General features: G+C 35.2%; 1 protein-coding gene across 2 annotated transcripts in view; it reads right to left on the bottom strand.

Moving 5' to 3' along the window:
- Positions 1 to 660: 660 nt before the first annotated feature.
- The window catches only part of LOC762398 (laminin subunit beta-1), a 62,997-nt gene continuing 44,659 nt past the window's right edge, over positions 661 to 18,998 (bottom strand). For both annotated transcript variants that reach the window (XM_030998051.1, XM_030998052.1), the window contains 6 exons: positions 17,369 to 18,001; positions 16,824 to 17,104; positions 15,048 to 15,189; positions 8,489 to 8,665; positions 7,411 to 7,573; positions 661 to 2,682 (listed from right to left, as the gene is read on the bottom strand). In XM_030998051.1, the coding sequence (XP_030853911.1) occupies positions 2,543 to 2,682; positions 7,411 to 7,573; positions 8,489 to 8,665; positions 15,048 to 15,189; positions 16,824 to 17,104; positions 17,369 to 18,001 (1,536 nt within the window). In that variant the 3' untranslated portion in view covers positions 661 to 2,542. The remainder of the gene's footprint in view (positions 2,683 to 7,410; positions 7,574 to 8,488; positions 8,666 to 15,047; positions 15,190 to 16,823; positions 17,105 to 17,368; positions 18,002 to 18,998) is intronic.

The raw sequence follows: 18,998 nt of genomic DNA, 5'->3' as shown, positions 1-18,998 counted from the left end.
CTTGACTAAAATAAATATACTTCACCATATATTCCTTGAGACTGTTTAGTTATACATACATGATCAAGTTCATAACAATTCAAGGTGATAAACTCTTTTTAGTTATACATAAATGGTCAAGATGATATATAAAAAGTCAAGGTGATAAAGTTTTATTGAAAGCATCAAAGATATACAAACTAGATGGGTAAACACACACAGCAATAAAAACATCACAACATTAGCACTTATGACATAAGCATGAGAACAAAACACTTCAACAATGAAGGACTGAATTTCACCTATTTTGTAAGATTATAATAAGACCGACAGGTGTTGAAAGTATAAGGAGTAAAGTGGGAAGATAACATAGAAAGAAAGATACAATAAATATGACAATACTGCTGGCTGCCTGCAGGAAGGCCATACATGCTATGTATTGTCAATGGCAGTCATGACCTACTAGCGGGCAGCTGACGATATGGAGAGAAAGAGAAAAGAAAAAGAGATAGATAGATAGAAGGTAAAACTGAAAGAAAAAGAGAGGGGAGGGACAACAAAGGGGAAGAGAGAAAGAGAGAGAGAAGGGGTAGTGGGAGAGAGAGGGAGAGAGGGAGAGAGAGAGAGAGAGAGAGAGAGAAAGAGAAAGAGAAAAAGAGAGAAGGGGGTAGTTGTAGAGGGAGAGAGAGAGTGAAGGGAAGGAGGAAAAGGGCACTCTACCACACACACATAATTAAACAAACAATATATTCATCAAAATATTTCTTGAAAGATGGAAAAGCAAGAGAATAAAGATGGGTGTATTAACAACTACATTTTCTCAAGATACAATAGACACAAAAACAGTATGAAAAAGCAGAAGATGTGCAAACAATCCCTCATCAGTCATAACACTTTAACCAAACTTGATCAAGGTTGGAGATTAATTATTATCACACTTGAACATTATTACAGAAACACCTTATCAAATTTGATACTTGAAGTGTTTACATGTCATTCCTTCTTGGAAGGAATGTGCTCATCAGACACAAAACAATCGATTTGTGGAAAGTAGAGAGCAAAACAAGGGAGGCTACCTGAAATGTCAATTACTTCAAAAATCATTTGTGTACAGCTAGAATGTTTACAAATAACCTGAAAAAATAACTCTACCCAGCAGTTTGTTGGCCAACAAAAACAGGAGTATGAAAAAAGATAAGGAATAAAATAAAAACCTGGCCCAAAGAACCAAAGTCAGACTTTGGGTACCATGCTGACCCTATTTCGGGTGATGACGGAATTTGAAGAAAATAAGGAATAATATAAAACCCACATAGAAACAAAGTCTGACTTTGGATTCCCATAAAAGCACTATTTTGTGTGATTTTGTACGGCTGTGTCAAGTAGTATATTCCCATGTCACTTGTTTGCTGTTAGTTGAGAGTGTATATGCAATTAAACTAGCTGTCTCTCTTTATAAAAGTAATATTTGAAGCCCTATGTTGATTAAAGTATAGCCACATTGAACATCTAACATACATAACAAAATATTTATTGGTTATTGGTACAATTTAAAAGGAACAAGCTACTTATAAGGATCATAGTACTCGTAACAATTGTCACATATGCTACTTAAAACACACTACATAAAACAGTAGTAAGACACAGATTAGAGACTACTCCATGTATCCACCATATATTTGCAAAAAATGTTTGAGCCTAGCATTTCATTTGCAACATTTGATTTCAGAACAGTCCTATCCGCTGGGAAAAAGGAAATGATACAAAATTGCACATGGAAAGATTCAACATTATTTTGGTAAACCATGCTTAAAAATAATCTGGGATTCCTGTCCGTAGGTTATTCAATCTTAAATGGAGAGAAACGGTTTGCAGGCGAAGAAAGTGTACCACTCTTGATTAAACAGCACACTTTGCTTGGGCCTCAGGGTGCATTTCACACAACCCCAAAGACACCTTTGATGGAGATACTTCTCACACATTCACAGTCATGTATCAGAGGTGATCAAGGATGAACAGGGGAAGAATATATATACAGTGTAACTTGCTTTAGAAACAGACCCACCCGTCTATAAAGACATCTGTTGTTTCACTTTAAAATGCTTTCCTAATGAAACCTACACTTAAGGAACCTAGACATGAAGACCACTTTTCTTGTCTCCCTTGAGCGGGCTTCACACACAGATTGGTACATGCACATGCATCTAGCCAGTCCTGCATGCAATGAAGTTCAGGCAAATTGTATTGCTTTTTAGAAAATCACTCCTCCCTTCCTCCTTCCCTCTCTCCTCTTCCCTTGCTATTCCCCTTCCCACTATCCTCATTAATCTTCTATCAGTTGGGTGTTTGGTAATAAAATCACTGTAGCAAGGTTATATAAACAGGATACATGGATGAAAGTACTACCATTCCTACCCCCCCCCCCTCCCCCTCCCTCCTCGGAAGTGTATGTGTGTGGCTTGTGGTCTCCATATCAATCATTGCTTTGAATTTCACCCACACCCTCTTTCCCCACCCACACCCCCTCCTCAGCAGGGTATGTGTGTGGCTTGTGGTCTCCATATTAATCATTGCATTGAATGTCAGCAGTACTGACTCCCTGGAGGTTTCCTAGGATCGCATCCAGACTTGCCTCCATTCTATCCATGTCTGCAGACAGTCGTTCCATCTCCTGTCTCTGGCCGGTGTACTCTACAATTAAATCTGTAAAAAAGAAAACATCATTATGTCAAGGGTAACAGTATTTTAGTTGTTTGTTTGTTTTTTTGTTTTTTTTACCTGACTGCTAAGAAAGCATGTGTATGTAAACAATCAGGGGACCGAACACTTTAATTCCTCTCAGGGTCAACAACTTTATATCACAAAAGCATACTATGGTGAAGGCCCGGCCCCCCACTCCGAGAACGGACGGACCCCATGCGTGTTGCCAAAATGTCCTTTTCGTAACAAAAGAAAAAGGTTGACCCGTATTGACTTTACACACTGGACTTTTGCTGAAAAGGGGGGGGGGGTGCTGAAAAAGGCTCGTATACAAAAGAAAAAGGTCGAGCCGTATTGACTTTACACACCGGACTTTTGCTGAAAAGGGGGGGGGGGGTTGGTTGGAACACGCATATGCGTACCCTAAATAACACTGAGTGGGGGGGTCGGGGGTGAAAGATTGAGAGACCTTAAATGCCGAACAGAAAGACTGAGAAATAGCACTCTTCCTTACATGGTAAGGACTCTGAACGAACATTTTTTCTGATGTCAATAATCTTGTATGTTTGAGATTCACTCTGCTGTAATATAGAGTGAAATGCATCAAACTCTTTGTGGGGAGTATTTGCCATTAATTGTGCAATAGGTATTTAATCATTGAATTTTTTCATCAATTTTCAATTATTTCATATTTAATTGTGATTTAAAATGTATATTAATAGCATTGAATTTTAAAGAATGAGTAATACTTGAATATGAATGAATTCACACAGATCACCTAGTATTTAGCCAGTGCAATGAGAGAGAGAGAGAGACTTGAATTTTTGAATTTTTTCATCAATTTTCAATTATTTCATATTTAATTGTGATTTAAAATGTATATTAATAGCATTGAATTTTAAAGAATGAGTAATACTTGAATATGAATGAATTCACACTGATCACCTAGTATTTAGCCAGTGCAATATGTTTTTAAAAAAAATTAATTATTATCAACAAATTTCAATATTCTTCGCGAATTTGCAATGTAATTCATTTTATTTCTTAGTCCATTATGAAATTCAATTCCAATATTTCCAATATGTTCTACCAATGACACAAAATCAACCCTTCGGCATGCCATATTCTTAATATAGGATTTCCCTGCCAAATTCGCGTGTTGGTCATTCAAATTCATTTACTTTGCATTTAAGTTAGCGCAGATCGGCTTTGCTATGCCAATTATCATTCAATTTTCCAGTTTTTGTATTTAATTTAGGATTTTGGTCGGAGGGTTTCATAGATCTGTCATTCAATTTAGAAACTGCTCAACTAGCATTCAAATTAATATTCACTTGTCGAAGCGTAATTTTTATCATTAAAATTAACACCTGTCATTCGTAATCGTAATATTTGTATTCAAGTTAGGAATGTTAGGGGGAAGAATTGCAACAAACTTTTACAGTTTTTAAATAATGCAGTTAAACTGCATGATTTGCCATTGGGGTCTAAGCTGTTATTCCATTTATTTATTTTCAGGACAATGCAGATGGGTGTAGTCAGACATAAAGTAAAGAAGGGGCAAAACCAAGGGATATGGCATTTTTGCACGGACATGTTCATATACCCGGGAAAGGTGGGGGTACCCTCAATCCCCCTTTCTACTACAGACTCAGAATTTTACTAAAGTAATTCACATCGTCTCTTATACCCAGCACACCCCTCTGTTTTTCTTAAAGAGTTTCATAGTTTACTTGCCCGCCAGCAGATCGATGGCTAAAGACATGGCTAAATAATGAATCATGTTCAAATTGTTGACTCTACTCCCTACCCCAGTCACAATATTGTACCCTTCTTCCTTAATGAAATTATGATGAAATTATGATAAATTTATGATGAAACATAAGACAAACAACTTCCTTACATGAACATTTACGAAAATATTGAGACCACGAGGTCCGTAGATGGAAGTCGTTTTTTTTTTCTTCTTAACAATCAAACTTAAATGCTGATGAATATCAGATAAATCTAATAAGTATAAGTGTATAAATGCAAAAAAATGAAATATGATGAAATACACATGAAAAAACAATCTTGAAAGAAAAAGAATGAGCTATTAAAAGTGTGTAATTAATGAGAAATGTATATTGACCATCAATTTAAGTGCACAAAGTGCTAATTTGAATGCTACAAATGAAATTGAATGCTAATAGTACACCGTCGCGTTGTCAGAAAATCGTGTTGCGCCAAATCGAATGACCAAATAGCGAAAGAAGCACATTGTTCATTAATTTGAACAAAACATACGTAGATTCTAATGAAAATTCCATAGATTTGAAAACAAGAAAAGGGAATATAAACCCGAGATATACCTGACTGCACTAAAACCGTCGAATTTGAATGCAAGACAAATTAATTTGAATGACAAACTCGCGAATTTGGCTGGGAAATCCTATAGTAATGGTTTTAATGATTAATTCCATAGTATATTTTTAGAATGTTTCAGTTAAGATTTTCATTGCTTATTAATTGAAATTAATGATAGTTGCTATTATAATTGTTATTTGATCACTTTTATTTGAATTTCAATGTTGATTGCCTAGACTGTTTTAACATATTGTTGTATAGTTGCTTTTATCATATACATTGTAAACTGTTGTAACCATTGCAATTCAGTCTTTGGACAGCAAGAATGGATAATTATCAATAAAATACTTTAATCATGCATGATAAGCAATACTTTTTAAGTATTTGAAACAATGTTACTGCTTACAACAATTCTAAAATTATAACTTGGATGCATGTGTAAGGAATTACATTCACAACATCCATTCATGTTGTACATTGTTGTCCCTTACCTTTCTATCAATTCTTAATTCTTTCTAAAAATACATACCATCTACATTTATACCATGTCCTCAATGCTAGGAATATATCCTTCTGTAATTATGTAAACATCTTTCGTGAGGGAACAAAATTGGCAAAATTCAGGTAGGATGTGCATTATTTACTACTAAATTTCAATGTTATAACATTTATTTTTGAAATACATATTGTCAAAGCTGACCATGTCTTAAAAAAAGAACCAAACAAATTCATGTTCTTCTAAGGATTCTCTAATCCGGTCAGTATCGTTCATGGGGGATCGAATTGGCAGCATTCAGTCAACAATATTGTTCATTAATATATAATTCTTTCCTGAAATACACACCCTCTAATTTTGTCCATGTCCTCGATGGTGAGGAGATCTATTTTAAAGGAATCTGTAATCCTGTCAATATCATAAAGTTTTAAGAGGGACCAAATTGGCAACATTTATCTAGATTGTACATTGTTAAGTGCTACATTTCAATATTATAAATTTTATTCTTGAAACATATACCTACTCATGTCTTCAAAGACAAGATCATCTACTAGGGATTCAGTAATCATGTCAACCCCCCTCAAAAGGAATCAAATTAGCCACATCTAGTTAATTATATCCTTCGTTCAGGTAGATTAATTGGGCAAAAAGAATTTCCGTTTTGGTTTAATAAAACTTGCAGTGGACTATTATTATTATTCTTTCTTAAAATACATAACCTCTAATATGACCATGTCCTCGATGGTGAAGAGATCTATTTTAAAGAAAGCTGTAATCCTATCAATATCTTAAAGTTTAAAGAGGGACCAAATTGGGAACATTGATCTAGACCGTACATTGTTAAAGAGAAGGTTGAGTTCTGGGAAGAGGTGAAAAATAATTTGTGAACGTTACTCATTCTTATTATGCAAGTGTGGAAGAACATCAGTAAAGACATGTTCCCTGAAAAGCATGGCTCTTCAAATGCCTTCATATTCTAAATATGCATGTAACATCTTAAAAATTGGGGGGCCGGCTTTTTAACCCCATGTGTTTGTGTAGTCCCATATACATCTTTCTGTGTACAGTGTTTGTAACTTTACCAAGACTTGGCCAAATTTCTTATCATTTTGATGATTCCAGAACCTTGCAATACACACAAATTCTTATATGCTAGATGATCAACCTTTTCTGGTCGGTTCCACACCGTTTCTTTCACAATGCAATCGCATGACCAGAACTCAACTTCATCTTTAAGAGCTTCATTTCATGATTATTAGAAGTTTTATGTATTCTAATCTAATCACGTCTTCAATGACAAGATCATCTCCTAGGGATTTAGTAATCGTGTCAACCTCCTTCATTAAAAGATCAAATTGGCATCATTCAGTCGATTATTTTGTTCATTGGAATATAATTCTTTCCTGAAATACACCTCCACTAATTTGACCATGTCCTTGATGCTGAGGAGATCTATTTCAAATGAAACTGTAATCCTTTCAACATCTTTCAAGAGGTACAAAATTGGCAACATTAAGCTAGACTCTACATATATCAAGTGCTACCTTTCAATATTATATGCTTGAAATACATACTGGTACCTTCTAAGCTGATCAAGTTTTTAAATGAGAAGATCATCTTCTTAGGGATTCAGTAATCATGTCAACCTTACTCATAAGTCATCAAAATTGGCAACATTTAGTCAATCATATCATTCAGTAATATAAGATTATTTAAAAAAAATACATATCATGTAGGTCGACTATGTCCTCAATGCCAAAACAATTTCATTTTAAGGATTCTGTAATCACAAACAACTTTTATGGGATATAAAACTGGCAATATTCAGTAGAAGTGTAAACATGTGTCTCTCTTTCATATACAACCCTTTTTTGTGTGTGCATACATACCGTCTAAATTGGCCATGTCTTCAATGCTGATTAGGGCTCTTTCTAAGGTTTCCGTAATCATATCAACTTCTTTTACAAGGTTTTGATTAACGATGGCTTCATCCTCAGAATCAGTTATCCCCGTTGCCGATTCTTCCACACTAGAAAGAACAAGATTCAGCTCCTGAAAGGGATAAGGAAAAAAAAAATACAAATATGTTTATATGTGTATCCAAAACATGTGTCATGTAAGTACCACAAATTTTCATTGTTAAATGGGCAATAACAATGAACCTTCTGAACCGCAAGAAAGAACATAGTTTTTCTTTAAATAGATGTTTCCATGACATTTATCCTTCCTGTTTATAATTTTGCTACGAAAATACAGTGTATTGCTGCAAAACCATCAACTTCCGGGAGCATCAAATGTCCCTGGATTTTGTGATTGGTTTAGATTTGCAAAAGTTTCATGCCACAAAATAATTATTTCAGCGTTTGAAATATCAATTCTAAATTCTTTGCATTTCGCGATATTTTCTTGCTATGAAAAAGGCCGTCCTTAACGATTCCCAAAAGTTTCATGTTGTGTTAGTTACTGGTTTAACAGTCCCTTATGCTCATGATGACTTAACAAGACAATATAGTAACCTTTAAAGTATTGAATAAAGATGATTTTATTAAAGAAAAAAAAAGAACCTTTAAAGTAAAAGAGAAAACTTACAAGATTATATTATAGAAAACACACCTGACATTTAGTTTCAAATATAAAAACACAACTTTTTTTCAGACTGATATGGATTAAACAAGAAAGGTCAAAGGAAATAAACAAACATTGTACGAAGAAGCGAAACAAACATTTCTAAAAGAAACATACTGTAAACGGTCATTCAGTTAAAAACAAAAGATAATAATAACAATAATTCTGCCCCCTACAGTTAAGGGTTGGCAGAAGCTTCACTACATGATATGATTACCCAAACCTAACCAATCAAAGTTTTCTGGAGACTACATGTACTGTGATGGTGCAAAAATATAATAGGAGGAAAAAGAATAATAAGTTAACTAAAATAAAAACAAAATTTGTATGTCAAAGTCCAACCTGTTGTGTAGCTTCTACATCTTGTTTTGCACTGTCGATTCTACGACCTGCATCCTGCACTTGGGCCCTTTTAGCGCTGAAGCACTCCTGACCATCTACAGCCTCTATTGATAAGTCTCGTACGAGGGCAGAGGTAGCCTGAGCATCACTGGACTTTGTCTCGGACTGAGTCTGGACCTGGAACAGAGAAACAATAAGAGATGGATGTATATCTATCAAGAAGGTAGTAAGAATTATAAAATGGAGATTTACATGTAGAACCTATAATTAAATGATTGGCTGGGAACATACACGTGACCAGGTATTTATTATTCCTAAGAGGAAGTGTCACCTAATATATTATTTACATATACTGTTGTATTTTTAAAATGTGAATATCTCTATTCTGTATCCTGTTTACCTGTCACGGCTACATATCCTCTCTTTTCTCTTCTCTTGTTTATCTATCTTTATATTAATTCTCTCCCCCTCTCTTTCTTTCTTTCTCTTCCTCCCTCTTCTTTTCCTTCTTTGATTTCATCTCTCTTTCCATTTCCTTTCTCCTCTTCTGCCTTTTCCCCCCTTGACTCTACCCAGTGTTATTTTTTTATATTTCTACCCTGGCTCTATACACTTCAATTTATTTGTTTCTCTTTGATACTTTTCTAGTACTAGGAAGTTCCCATTTTCATCAGCTAGGACAGACTCAAATCTAAATTTGACTTGGACTTCACTGTTACACTGATCTAACTTCATAACGTCAGTAAGACTCAGTATAGGTTTGATCTTGGATCTACACATACCTTGACTAGAACTAGTTCATAAATACTGTATGTAATATTTTTAGTAGCTATCTGAGATTGAGACGTTTTAATTTAAGGATGGAAGTGCAGTTCATGTAACTGCAATTGGTACCTGTATATATGTCGTCTCGTGTACATGCAAACAAGCCTTTTGTTAAGTCAAAGCAGACCGGGAGCGAAATATCTGAAAAAGGGGCTCCCGGTCCTTAAATATTTGAGAGAACCAGGAGCCGTTTTTCCAGGTCCAGGAGCCAATTCCAAAATTAATGAAAATATGTATTGTTTTAAATTATTTGGTAACCGTTACCTTTTATTTATTCATTATTCATTGTCATTAGTCTATCAGTACACTATAAAGTAACCCTGTAAGTTGGGGCTTTGATCGGATCGGAAGACTGATCGGAGCGACACCCTAGCTCGAACCTTTGATCGGTATCGGCAAAAAGTATTAGGCCTAGTTCAAATTATTCTTTTTAAAATATAGTTTCTAGACCTACTTCAAATTTTGAGCACTCTAATACCTAAAATCACTCATACCTTGAATAAATCTTTCATTTATAGTTGTTGTAGTTCATGATTAAAACTATTTTCATGCCATTATGTCAAAAAATGGTAAAATGATCGGAATAATCTGTAGAAAAAAAAATTGTAATTTTTTATTATTTTTTTTAATTAGAAAAATGTTCAAGTTTTGGGCTATCAAATAATATAATTGCAAAGCTTGGATTATTTTGTCATTTTGGAGTTGTTGTAGACCATGTTTGTTGATATTAAGTGCCTTTTCATAACTTTGAAATTAAAGATATTAGTCTATGAGAAGATGCAAAACATGCCAGCCTCCATCTTGGATTATAATGACAATGAAAACAAATGTGTGCCTTACATTATAATCCAAATGGCGGCTCTCATGTTTTACCTCTTCTCTTAGACTAATATTGAATTGAATTGAATTGAATTTATTTATTCATCACCATTGAAAACATTGAAACAAAATATAAAGGCACAATGACAATGTCAATATAACATAAATGCATGACATGAATTATAAAAAATACATGTTCTACAGCGATATACATGTACATTATGACAAATATAAAATAAACTTTGCTTTAAGAGTAAGACAATAAATGACTATTCACAATGAGTTTGTGATCGATGGTAAAATAGAGTAAAAAATAGCACATATGCTAGTCGAGTCTGACTCTCGTTATCTAAAGCCTAAAATAAAGTTAATTGAAAAATACATGATGGGTTTCCAAATCTTATAAATAAGATTTGTGTATAATATTAAAATGAGATTGGTTACTATATACAACTATATAGATACAAAGTCATGATTCATGGTTTTCACTTAAGAGTAATTTTGTAAGTTTTTTACGAAAAGATGTTCTTGACCTCTCAATTCTTAGATCAGTAGGAAGCATATTCCAAAAATTACTTCCAACAAACGAAACAGAAAACTTTCCTTGGTCTGTTTTGAATAAAGGAAGACGTAATTGTCGACCAGTTTTTTGTCTTGTGGAATATTCGTGTTGTTTCATACTGCAATAATGTTTAAGGAATGAGGTTATTGTTCATTTATCAAATCAAACACAAAAGTACAAATAGATAATTCATGCAATTTAAAAACATTCAACAATTTGAGGTCATGAAACAGTGCATTAGTATGAGAACAATGTGGCTTGAAAGTTATAGCACGTACAGCCATCTTTTGAGTATAAAATATACAATTCAAGTGTGATTTATAAGTACAAGGTGTACTACCCCAAACCTCGATGACATATGTAATATGTGGCTGTATAAGAGCTTTATACAACAGTATCAATATATGTTTAGGGACAAAGTGCCGTAATTTAAAGAGGATACCGACCTTTCTCCGTATACAGTCATTAACAGATTTTATATGTGAATTCCATGTTAAATGTCTGTCAATGGTAATGCCAACAAATGTCGCTTCCTCCACTTCTCTTAATTCTGCCCCAGATATTTTTAATCTCCCTTTAAGCACAGCCTTTCTACGACTACTGAAGAACATGAAATTGGTTTTTGACGCATTGATAGTAAGCTTATTTGCAGTGCACCAATTCTGTATTGATTTTAAATTTTCATTTACTTCATGACAATGAAAAAATATGCGTGCCTTACATTATAATCCAAATGGCGGCTCGCATGTTTTACCTCTTCTCTTAGACTAATATCATTAATTTCAAAGTCATGAAAAAATACTTAATATCAACAAACACGGACTACTACAACTCCGAATGACAAAATGATCCCAGCTAGGCATTTTTAAAAGTATTTGATAGCCCAAAACTTGAAAATTTGTGCCTTTTTTTTTAATTTTATTTTTTTAATAATTTTTTCTACCGACTATTTTCCGATCATTTTCATTGATCGGCGATCAGAATTTATTATCCGATTTCACCTGATCGGCCGACGATCAGCCCTGATCCGATCATCGGTTGGGGTTCATACCATTTACGGTTAGGCTCGACGCGACTTCATGCGCAAAACTCTGAAATTGTGATCTATTTCCATCATGATTGCCACAATTTTTATATAGTTTTCAGGAACAGAGTTGTGAAATCAAAGCTTGGATTGTCATTTTTCTGGCCATGTACACTGAATTTTGAGAATCGTTTTTCAAAGTAAAGTTTTCACAAAAAGTCAAACTTTTAGACGGAGTGATAGTGTTGCTCGCGCACTCTCGATCTCCGCTCTCCACGCTTGCTAGCTGCCATAGCGGTGGCGCTAGGCAGGGTTGGCATATTTCCCGCTTCGGAGGCTTATTTCCCGGACGCCGGGAAATAAGCGGTATTTACCACTTTTTACCGGGAAATACCGGGAAATATATTTTTCCACTCACTTGTTCATAGGGATTGTCCAATTTTGAACATAATAACAATGGTGGTGAGTATGGTTGCTCTTGTGTGTACTATTTGTGTGTGTGTGTGTGTGTGTGTGTGTTTGTTCATGTGTTTGTCTATGTCTGTAATTATGTAATGCTGGAAAAAAATACAGGAAAAAAATACCAAATATACACTTAATCTAGATATGATGTTCTTCATTAAAGGGAACCAAAACCTTCATACTAAGTTACTTTTATTGTAAAGTTTAAGATATTTGAATAAAATCAGTGAAAAATTGAACAAAATCGGGCAAGGAATAAGGAAGTTAAAGCTTTTTAAAATGACTAGTCACTAGAGGGCGATATTCAATTTTATTTTTTTTTCCATATTTTTCCCTCCACAGGGATTTTATTGATTTTCATTTGAAACACATACAAAAATATATATTCAAGGTAATTTACATAATAACATAAATAAGATAAAATTGGCTTTTCAAGATACAAGTATTGTTGAACTGTTGAGTTAACAGAAAACTAACAAATCAATAATTCATTTCTAACACTCATGGAAAGAAAAACAAATACAGAAAAAATATCATTTTAAGTAAACAAATTCCTGAATTGAAACCATTTTCTTGTGAATTTATTATTTTTACAATTCGAATTTGCAATATACTTTTCGTTTTTGAAGTAATTTATAATCGAAACTCTAATACTATCAAAGTCGGGCAATTGTTTCTTTATTTTGCAAGTATACACCATCTGTCGCACCACAATCAGTATACAATTCAATGCTTAATTATTTGAACCTTTTAAACCAAATAATTTATCTTGTAATGAAAATGTTAATTTATTTCCGGTTCCAGTATTAATCCAGTGTTCTAACCTACCCCAGATATTTTTAACATGCGTACAATCACATAGCAGGTGTATAACTGTTTCAATCTGTTCATTACAAAATGTACATTCTTTTCTTGGGACTAAATTCATTTTAAACAGTAGATCGTTCGTATATAATATGCGTTGCAAGACTTTAAACTGAAACAATCGTAAGCCCACATCAATGGTACAATTAAATCCAATAGCACAATATGTTTCCCAACTCTTATATTCAATTTGATGACATCATTTGTGGACAACTCTCCATGCCTTTTGTACATCAAATTTCGCAAGTCTTTCGTTTTTTTCTTATTTATTTGTGTTCTTGATCAGATTTCATAATATGTGAAGTAGAATATCATTTTCCATTCTATTATCTCAATCACAAGAAAGAAGGAAAAACATGAAATTTGATGTACAAAAGGCATGGAGAGTTGTCCACAAATGATTTTATCAAATTTAATATCGCCCTCTAGTGACTAGTCATTTCAAAAAGCTTTAACTTCCTTATTCCTTGCCCGATTTTGTTCAAATTTTCACTGATTTTATTCAAATATACTTAAACTTTACAATAAAAGTAACTTGTATGAAGGTTTTGGTTCCCAGTTGCTAATTACCATATTCATGAATACCTATTAATTAGCATATGCACAAAATGCCATTTGTTTGGGTGTGTACAATTTTGTATGCAGTGAGGATTTTATAAATCTGTTTGTGTGTTCCTACTGTGAGTATTGTGCTGCTAATTATTTCAGAACAATATTTTCAGTTATGAGGCTAAAAACAAGTAAAATTATTAATAAATAGAGAATTAAAATCATATTTCCCGTTTTTTACATATTTACCGGACGCGCATCTTATTTACCGGACGGTATTTACCGGTATTTACCACCGGTATTTACCGCCCAACCCTGGCGCTAGGAGTAGGAGATAGCGGCTGCTCGTAGTCGTGCTGCAATAGTTTCGGGGCGATTTTAGGATTCTCATTGTAACATTATTTGTTAGGGCTAATTCTGTCCATATTTAACTTGTATTAAGTATGTTTTTTTGTCAGATTTGTTAACCCTTACTGTACTGGGCGGGGGGGGGGCTCGACATTTTCGGAGATTGCGCCGCAACCGCTCAAAATTTTGAATTGTCGCATCAAATTTGCATAAACTATCATTATTAATTATATTAAATAACTATTTTGTGTTAGAAAAGAAGTTTTTTATATGAATAAAGAGTTTCAACATTCAAAAAGTGGAGTCTGACAATTTTTGTAATGAGTCTAGTTCCCTATATATATTTCCAGATTTTGATATTCATGAATGCATATTCATAATTTATGCAAATTAACCTATGCATTTTCAAATATCATAAAAATAATGAAACCTCATGAATTTGAGATGAAGGAAACATTTATTCCATACATTTTCGAGATTCTACGGACAAATATGTAGAGTTTTCTGTAAAATGCATAAAATTAGCATTTTGCATAATTAATTATGCTATAACGACAAAAATTTGCATATTAGGAAAAAAACTAATTAAACCATCTTGTTCCTTACGTAAATACCTACAAACACGCAAATTTTTGCGTTCATCAGGCATTCCATGGCCGAGATCATGGGGGGGGGGGGGGCCTCCCAGGCCCCCCCCCCCCCCCCCCCCCAAGTCAGAGAGTGCTCAAAATAGCCCAGCCCAGTACAGTACAGTACTGTAGTGCTGGCCACGTGAAAGTTTCTGAAACAGGAAATGTTAATTCTCCCAGACCGGGCGCCAAAAATAAAAAAAGACCGGGGCTCGGTACTCATTTTCCCTGTCTTACCGGGTGCCAAAAGTCAGGGACAGTTGGGTAAAAATCGCCCAGCGTGAGGTTAATAAAAGGCCTGCGTGCAAATATTGGCTGTGCTTATCAGTGAATGTGATTACCTTCTTTTTTTTTGGCGGGGGGGGGGGGAATTAATATTTATTATGGTCAAGACAACCCATTAGGCATTCAGACTTACTTTTGAGCCTGTTTTTCTCAAAATGGGAATTAAAATAAATTAAATCTTTGCTGCCTTACCTCTGAGGCTATCTGACTGATGTTGGAGACCTTACTCTGTGTGTCAGCGACCCTTTGACCTGTAACCTCTCGAACCCTTTCTGCTTCTAATAAGTCAAACTCTGCGTTGTCAATCTGGGATCTCACAGAAAGTGCATCTTGTCTGTTTTCAGAACATTACAAAAAATGACAGTTATAATGCAAGTAGCGCCAATGGAAGTCAAATGCCAGTATTACATACGGACAATAAATTTGCATCATGTCTGTTTAAGAACATTTTTTTTAAAGACAGTTAAAATGCAAGTTAACCCTATTTTAACTGGGCTATTTCAGACCAGGTTTTTACTGGGGGGGGACCCCCCCCCCCCTAAGATCTCAGCCGTTTCACTGCCGATCGCCAAGAAAATTTGCATACATGTCAAGTGAAGTGTATAGAATATTATGGTAATTTCAATTTTTTGAAAAATTCACTCATTTGCATATTTATGGTAATTTATGCAAATAAGGTCATAAAATTCACATTTTTGCCCATAAATCAGACATTATTCATATTTAAGCATTCTTTTTCACTACATATATTTGTTAGACCATTTGGAATAATAATACAACACAAAAAATTGGAAGAGCCGGGTTATTCCTTATGTTATCTATTGTTTTGATAATTTCTTATGTAATTCATTGTTTTTTTAACTTACATGTATGTATTTTATTGTTTTTGTTGTTTCATTTCATTTATAACTACAATTCAACTATTTTGAACCAAAAACAAACACCTAAACTTTAAACAAGACTAAATAACCAATGTTTTATCTCTTTTTAGGAAAAATTACATTTCCATATGTTTTGTACACAAATCACAAAAATGAGCGATTTTCGGGCTGACATGCGAAGACAAAAGGTCACGGAGTTTCGGAGGTTTCGGAGTAGTCGCGAAATTTCTACAGGGAGGGGTCAAATTGACCCCCCCCCCCCCCCAGTTAACGTAGGGTCAAATGGGGGTCAAAGTCCAGTATGACATATGGACAAGAAAATTTTGTTGATAATGATCAATTATGATGTATCATCTAAAATTGACCTACATGTAGAAATGATTTCTTTTATTACCATTAATCAAGAATGCCAACACAAGTCAAAGATTGAGAGTGAGAGAGAGAGAAGAGAGAGAGAATGAGAAGTCTTTTTCCCACTCAAATAGTCTACCTGCAAATGACAGCAGTATAAGAAAATCAAACAAACACAATTTAGGCTCGACCTATAAACTAATGGCTGCCACAGCCAAATCCAGGGTAATTATTTATAAAAAGCTCTTTGGAAGCACTCGAAGGAAATCTAACCTTGATAGACAAATGACTCTAAACATAAAGCAGAAAAATCAGAGAAGCATACTTTGAACAAAAATGAGGAGGTCATGACTCCCCAATACCGCACTGTGACACTAGAACAAGGATATTCCTGGAAAATGAGGGAAAAGAGAATACCTAGGACACACACATTTATCTTTAACAACAAAAAAATTTCCTCAACCACCCACCCTTGAGTAAAAAAAAAAAAAAGATTCAGGGAAAAAATAATGGCATCTAACAAAATGCCCCCACTTTTTAGTAAGAAAATTGGGGAAAAAATAGGGAAAAATAGGGAAAATTAGGAAAATAGGGGTAAAATCGAAAAGAAAACAAAAAAAATTGGGAAATCAATTTAAATCGGGTAATTATCAGGCCTGTTAATTACAAAAGCACATTCAATAGGCCTTTCAAAATGGAGTCATTGTCATGGCAATAAGAGTTCATTGACACTTACAAGGATAGTCTAGCCTTCTCCAAGCTGCCTGTTGCTTCCTCCAAGGTTGCAGTGGAGTTCTGTAGCAGCGGCAGCACGGCATCATCGGACAGGCCTGTCGCGTTGATCTGCCTCACCAGATCCTGCATGTCGCTTGATGCCCTGACGGCCATGTTGAGTGTTGCCTGGGACGCTGTGTTTGCCTCTTGGCTGTTGACTTGGGCAGCATTCAGTTGAGAGAGCTGGTCGAGGGTGTCCAAGTAGGCTTGGGTGATGTTTGCTTTGGTCTCCAGCGCTATATCCTAGAGTCACAAGTTCAAGATTTGGAATGTCAGAGAGATCCACATAACAATAAAAAACATAATTGAAAAGAAATATGTTTGTTTCAGGCCAAATGTTTATCAAACTAATCATTTTGCTATAGTTCCCTTCAGCCCCTTAAACCTCTGAAAAAGCCCAGTCTCTTTTCAGTTTAATCCTTACTTAACCTTTTAACAAGCTCTAAAGATTTTACTGAGACATTTCACAAACTAACCACATTTATGTTACAGTACAGTCAGTCATACCTTGTAATTTGCTGCTGCTGAGATTGCATTAGCCGCTGCCGCTGTTGCACCTGTAGCATTGAAGCGTGCCACCTCACTCCTGTATGCCCTCTCTTCAGACAACGTCCTCTCGCTCACCGCTTGCTGATAGGCACTTCTCGCTGTCTGGTTAGCCTGCTGCACCAGTCTCTGTGCAGCTGAAGCATTCTGGGCAGCCACCTCCAGTGGATAACCAGCCTGCGTGGAGTCTATCAGACCCAGTCGCTGGGCATTCACCTCCATCTCAGCTGCCCGGGTAGGCTCGGCCAAAATGTCTTCAACCGTGATCCGTTGCTGCGATGCGCCCTCCACATCAACTGCTAGGGAGCCGACTTCCACTATCAGCTGCTGAGCCTGGGCCTGGAAGTCCAGGACTGTTTGGTAGAGGGTCTGCACTGACTCCCAGTTCCCTTCCGCTTCAGTAACAATGTTATCTATCGTGTTAGTTACAGCCGACAACTCTTGGTTAAGTCTCTCTGAATCTCTTCTCACATCGGTCTCCACCTCAACCGTACCGTCAAAGCCAGAAGACTCAGACAGGAGCGACGTGATGTTACCCTCTAGAGCTGATACAGAATCTAAGAGGACCGTCTTGTTTTCAATAGACTCTGATATCTATATTTGAATAGTTAAAAGATAAAATACAAACCAAGGATTGAATATGGATAGAATGTCAAAAAGAGTGAAAAAAATGTAGAAAGGCATGATGAAGATAAGCAACTGAGTGTAACAGTTAATGGGCATTGAGGATACAGAAAAATACACTAATAAAGCACAATTTTCCTCCAAAAGCTCTCCACCCCAAAAATCTTCATATAGCCGTTCATCTTTGCAAATTAACAGGATACAGAAAAATACACTAATAAAGCACAACATTCCTCTAAAAGCTCTCCACCCCTAAAATTTTCATATAGCCGTTCATCTTTGCAAATTAACATAATACATGGGATGTCCCAACAATGTCCTATGAGACAATTTCTCCACGATTTAATTCATCAAAGATACAGTGCTAGGGCTTGGATGACAACTGGATTTTAATTTGGTGTAGGGTTATGTTCAGCATCTGAGACCATGCTTGCAAAAACTTTCAGGCAATTTGTAAGTCAAGGGCAATTCAGTGCCTACCCTATTGTATTATACAAAATCATGTTAAGATTATGTGATAGGCAACGTACAGTGTACAAGGCCTTTGCCTTAATTGCCATTAATTTGCAAAAGATTTATTGTTTTATAAGTCTTTGCGATCCAATAAGGGTCAGATATGATCTCAGGTCCAGAATTGAAGTTAGGATTGTATTAATGTTATAAATTAACCATAGAGTTATGGTTGCTGGAGCATAAAATAAACCAACAATATGTTTTTTTCTGGTTTAAAGATGAAGTTGAGTTCTGGTCATGTGATTGCATTGTGAAAGAAACGGTGTGGAATCGATCAGAAAAGGTTGATCATCCAGCATATAAGTATTTGTGTGTATTGCAAGGTTCTGGAATCATCAAAATGATGAGAAATTTGGCCAAGCCTTGGTAAAATTACAAGCACTGTACACAAAAATATGTACATGGGACTACACAAACACGTGGCATAAAAATTTGTCCCAATTTTTACGATGTT

This window comes from Strongylocentrotus purpuratus, unplaced genomic scaffold (assembly GCF_000002235.5).
Source record: "Strongylocentrotus purpuratus isolate Spur 01 unplaced genomic scaffold, Spur_5.0 spur5_scaffold_4, whole genome shotgun sequence".
In the NCBI taxonomy this organism is placed as follows: domain Eukaryota; kingdom Metazoa; phylum Echinodermata; class Echinoidea; order Camarodonta; family Strongylocentrotidae; genus Strongylocentrotus; species Strongylocentrotus purpuratus.
Note: the sequence above shows the minus strand (reverse complement) of the source record. Positions and strands in the feature narration are given on the sequence as shown.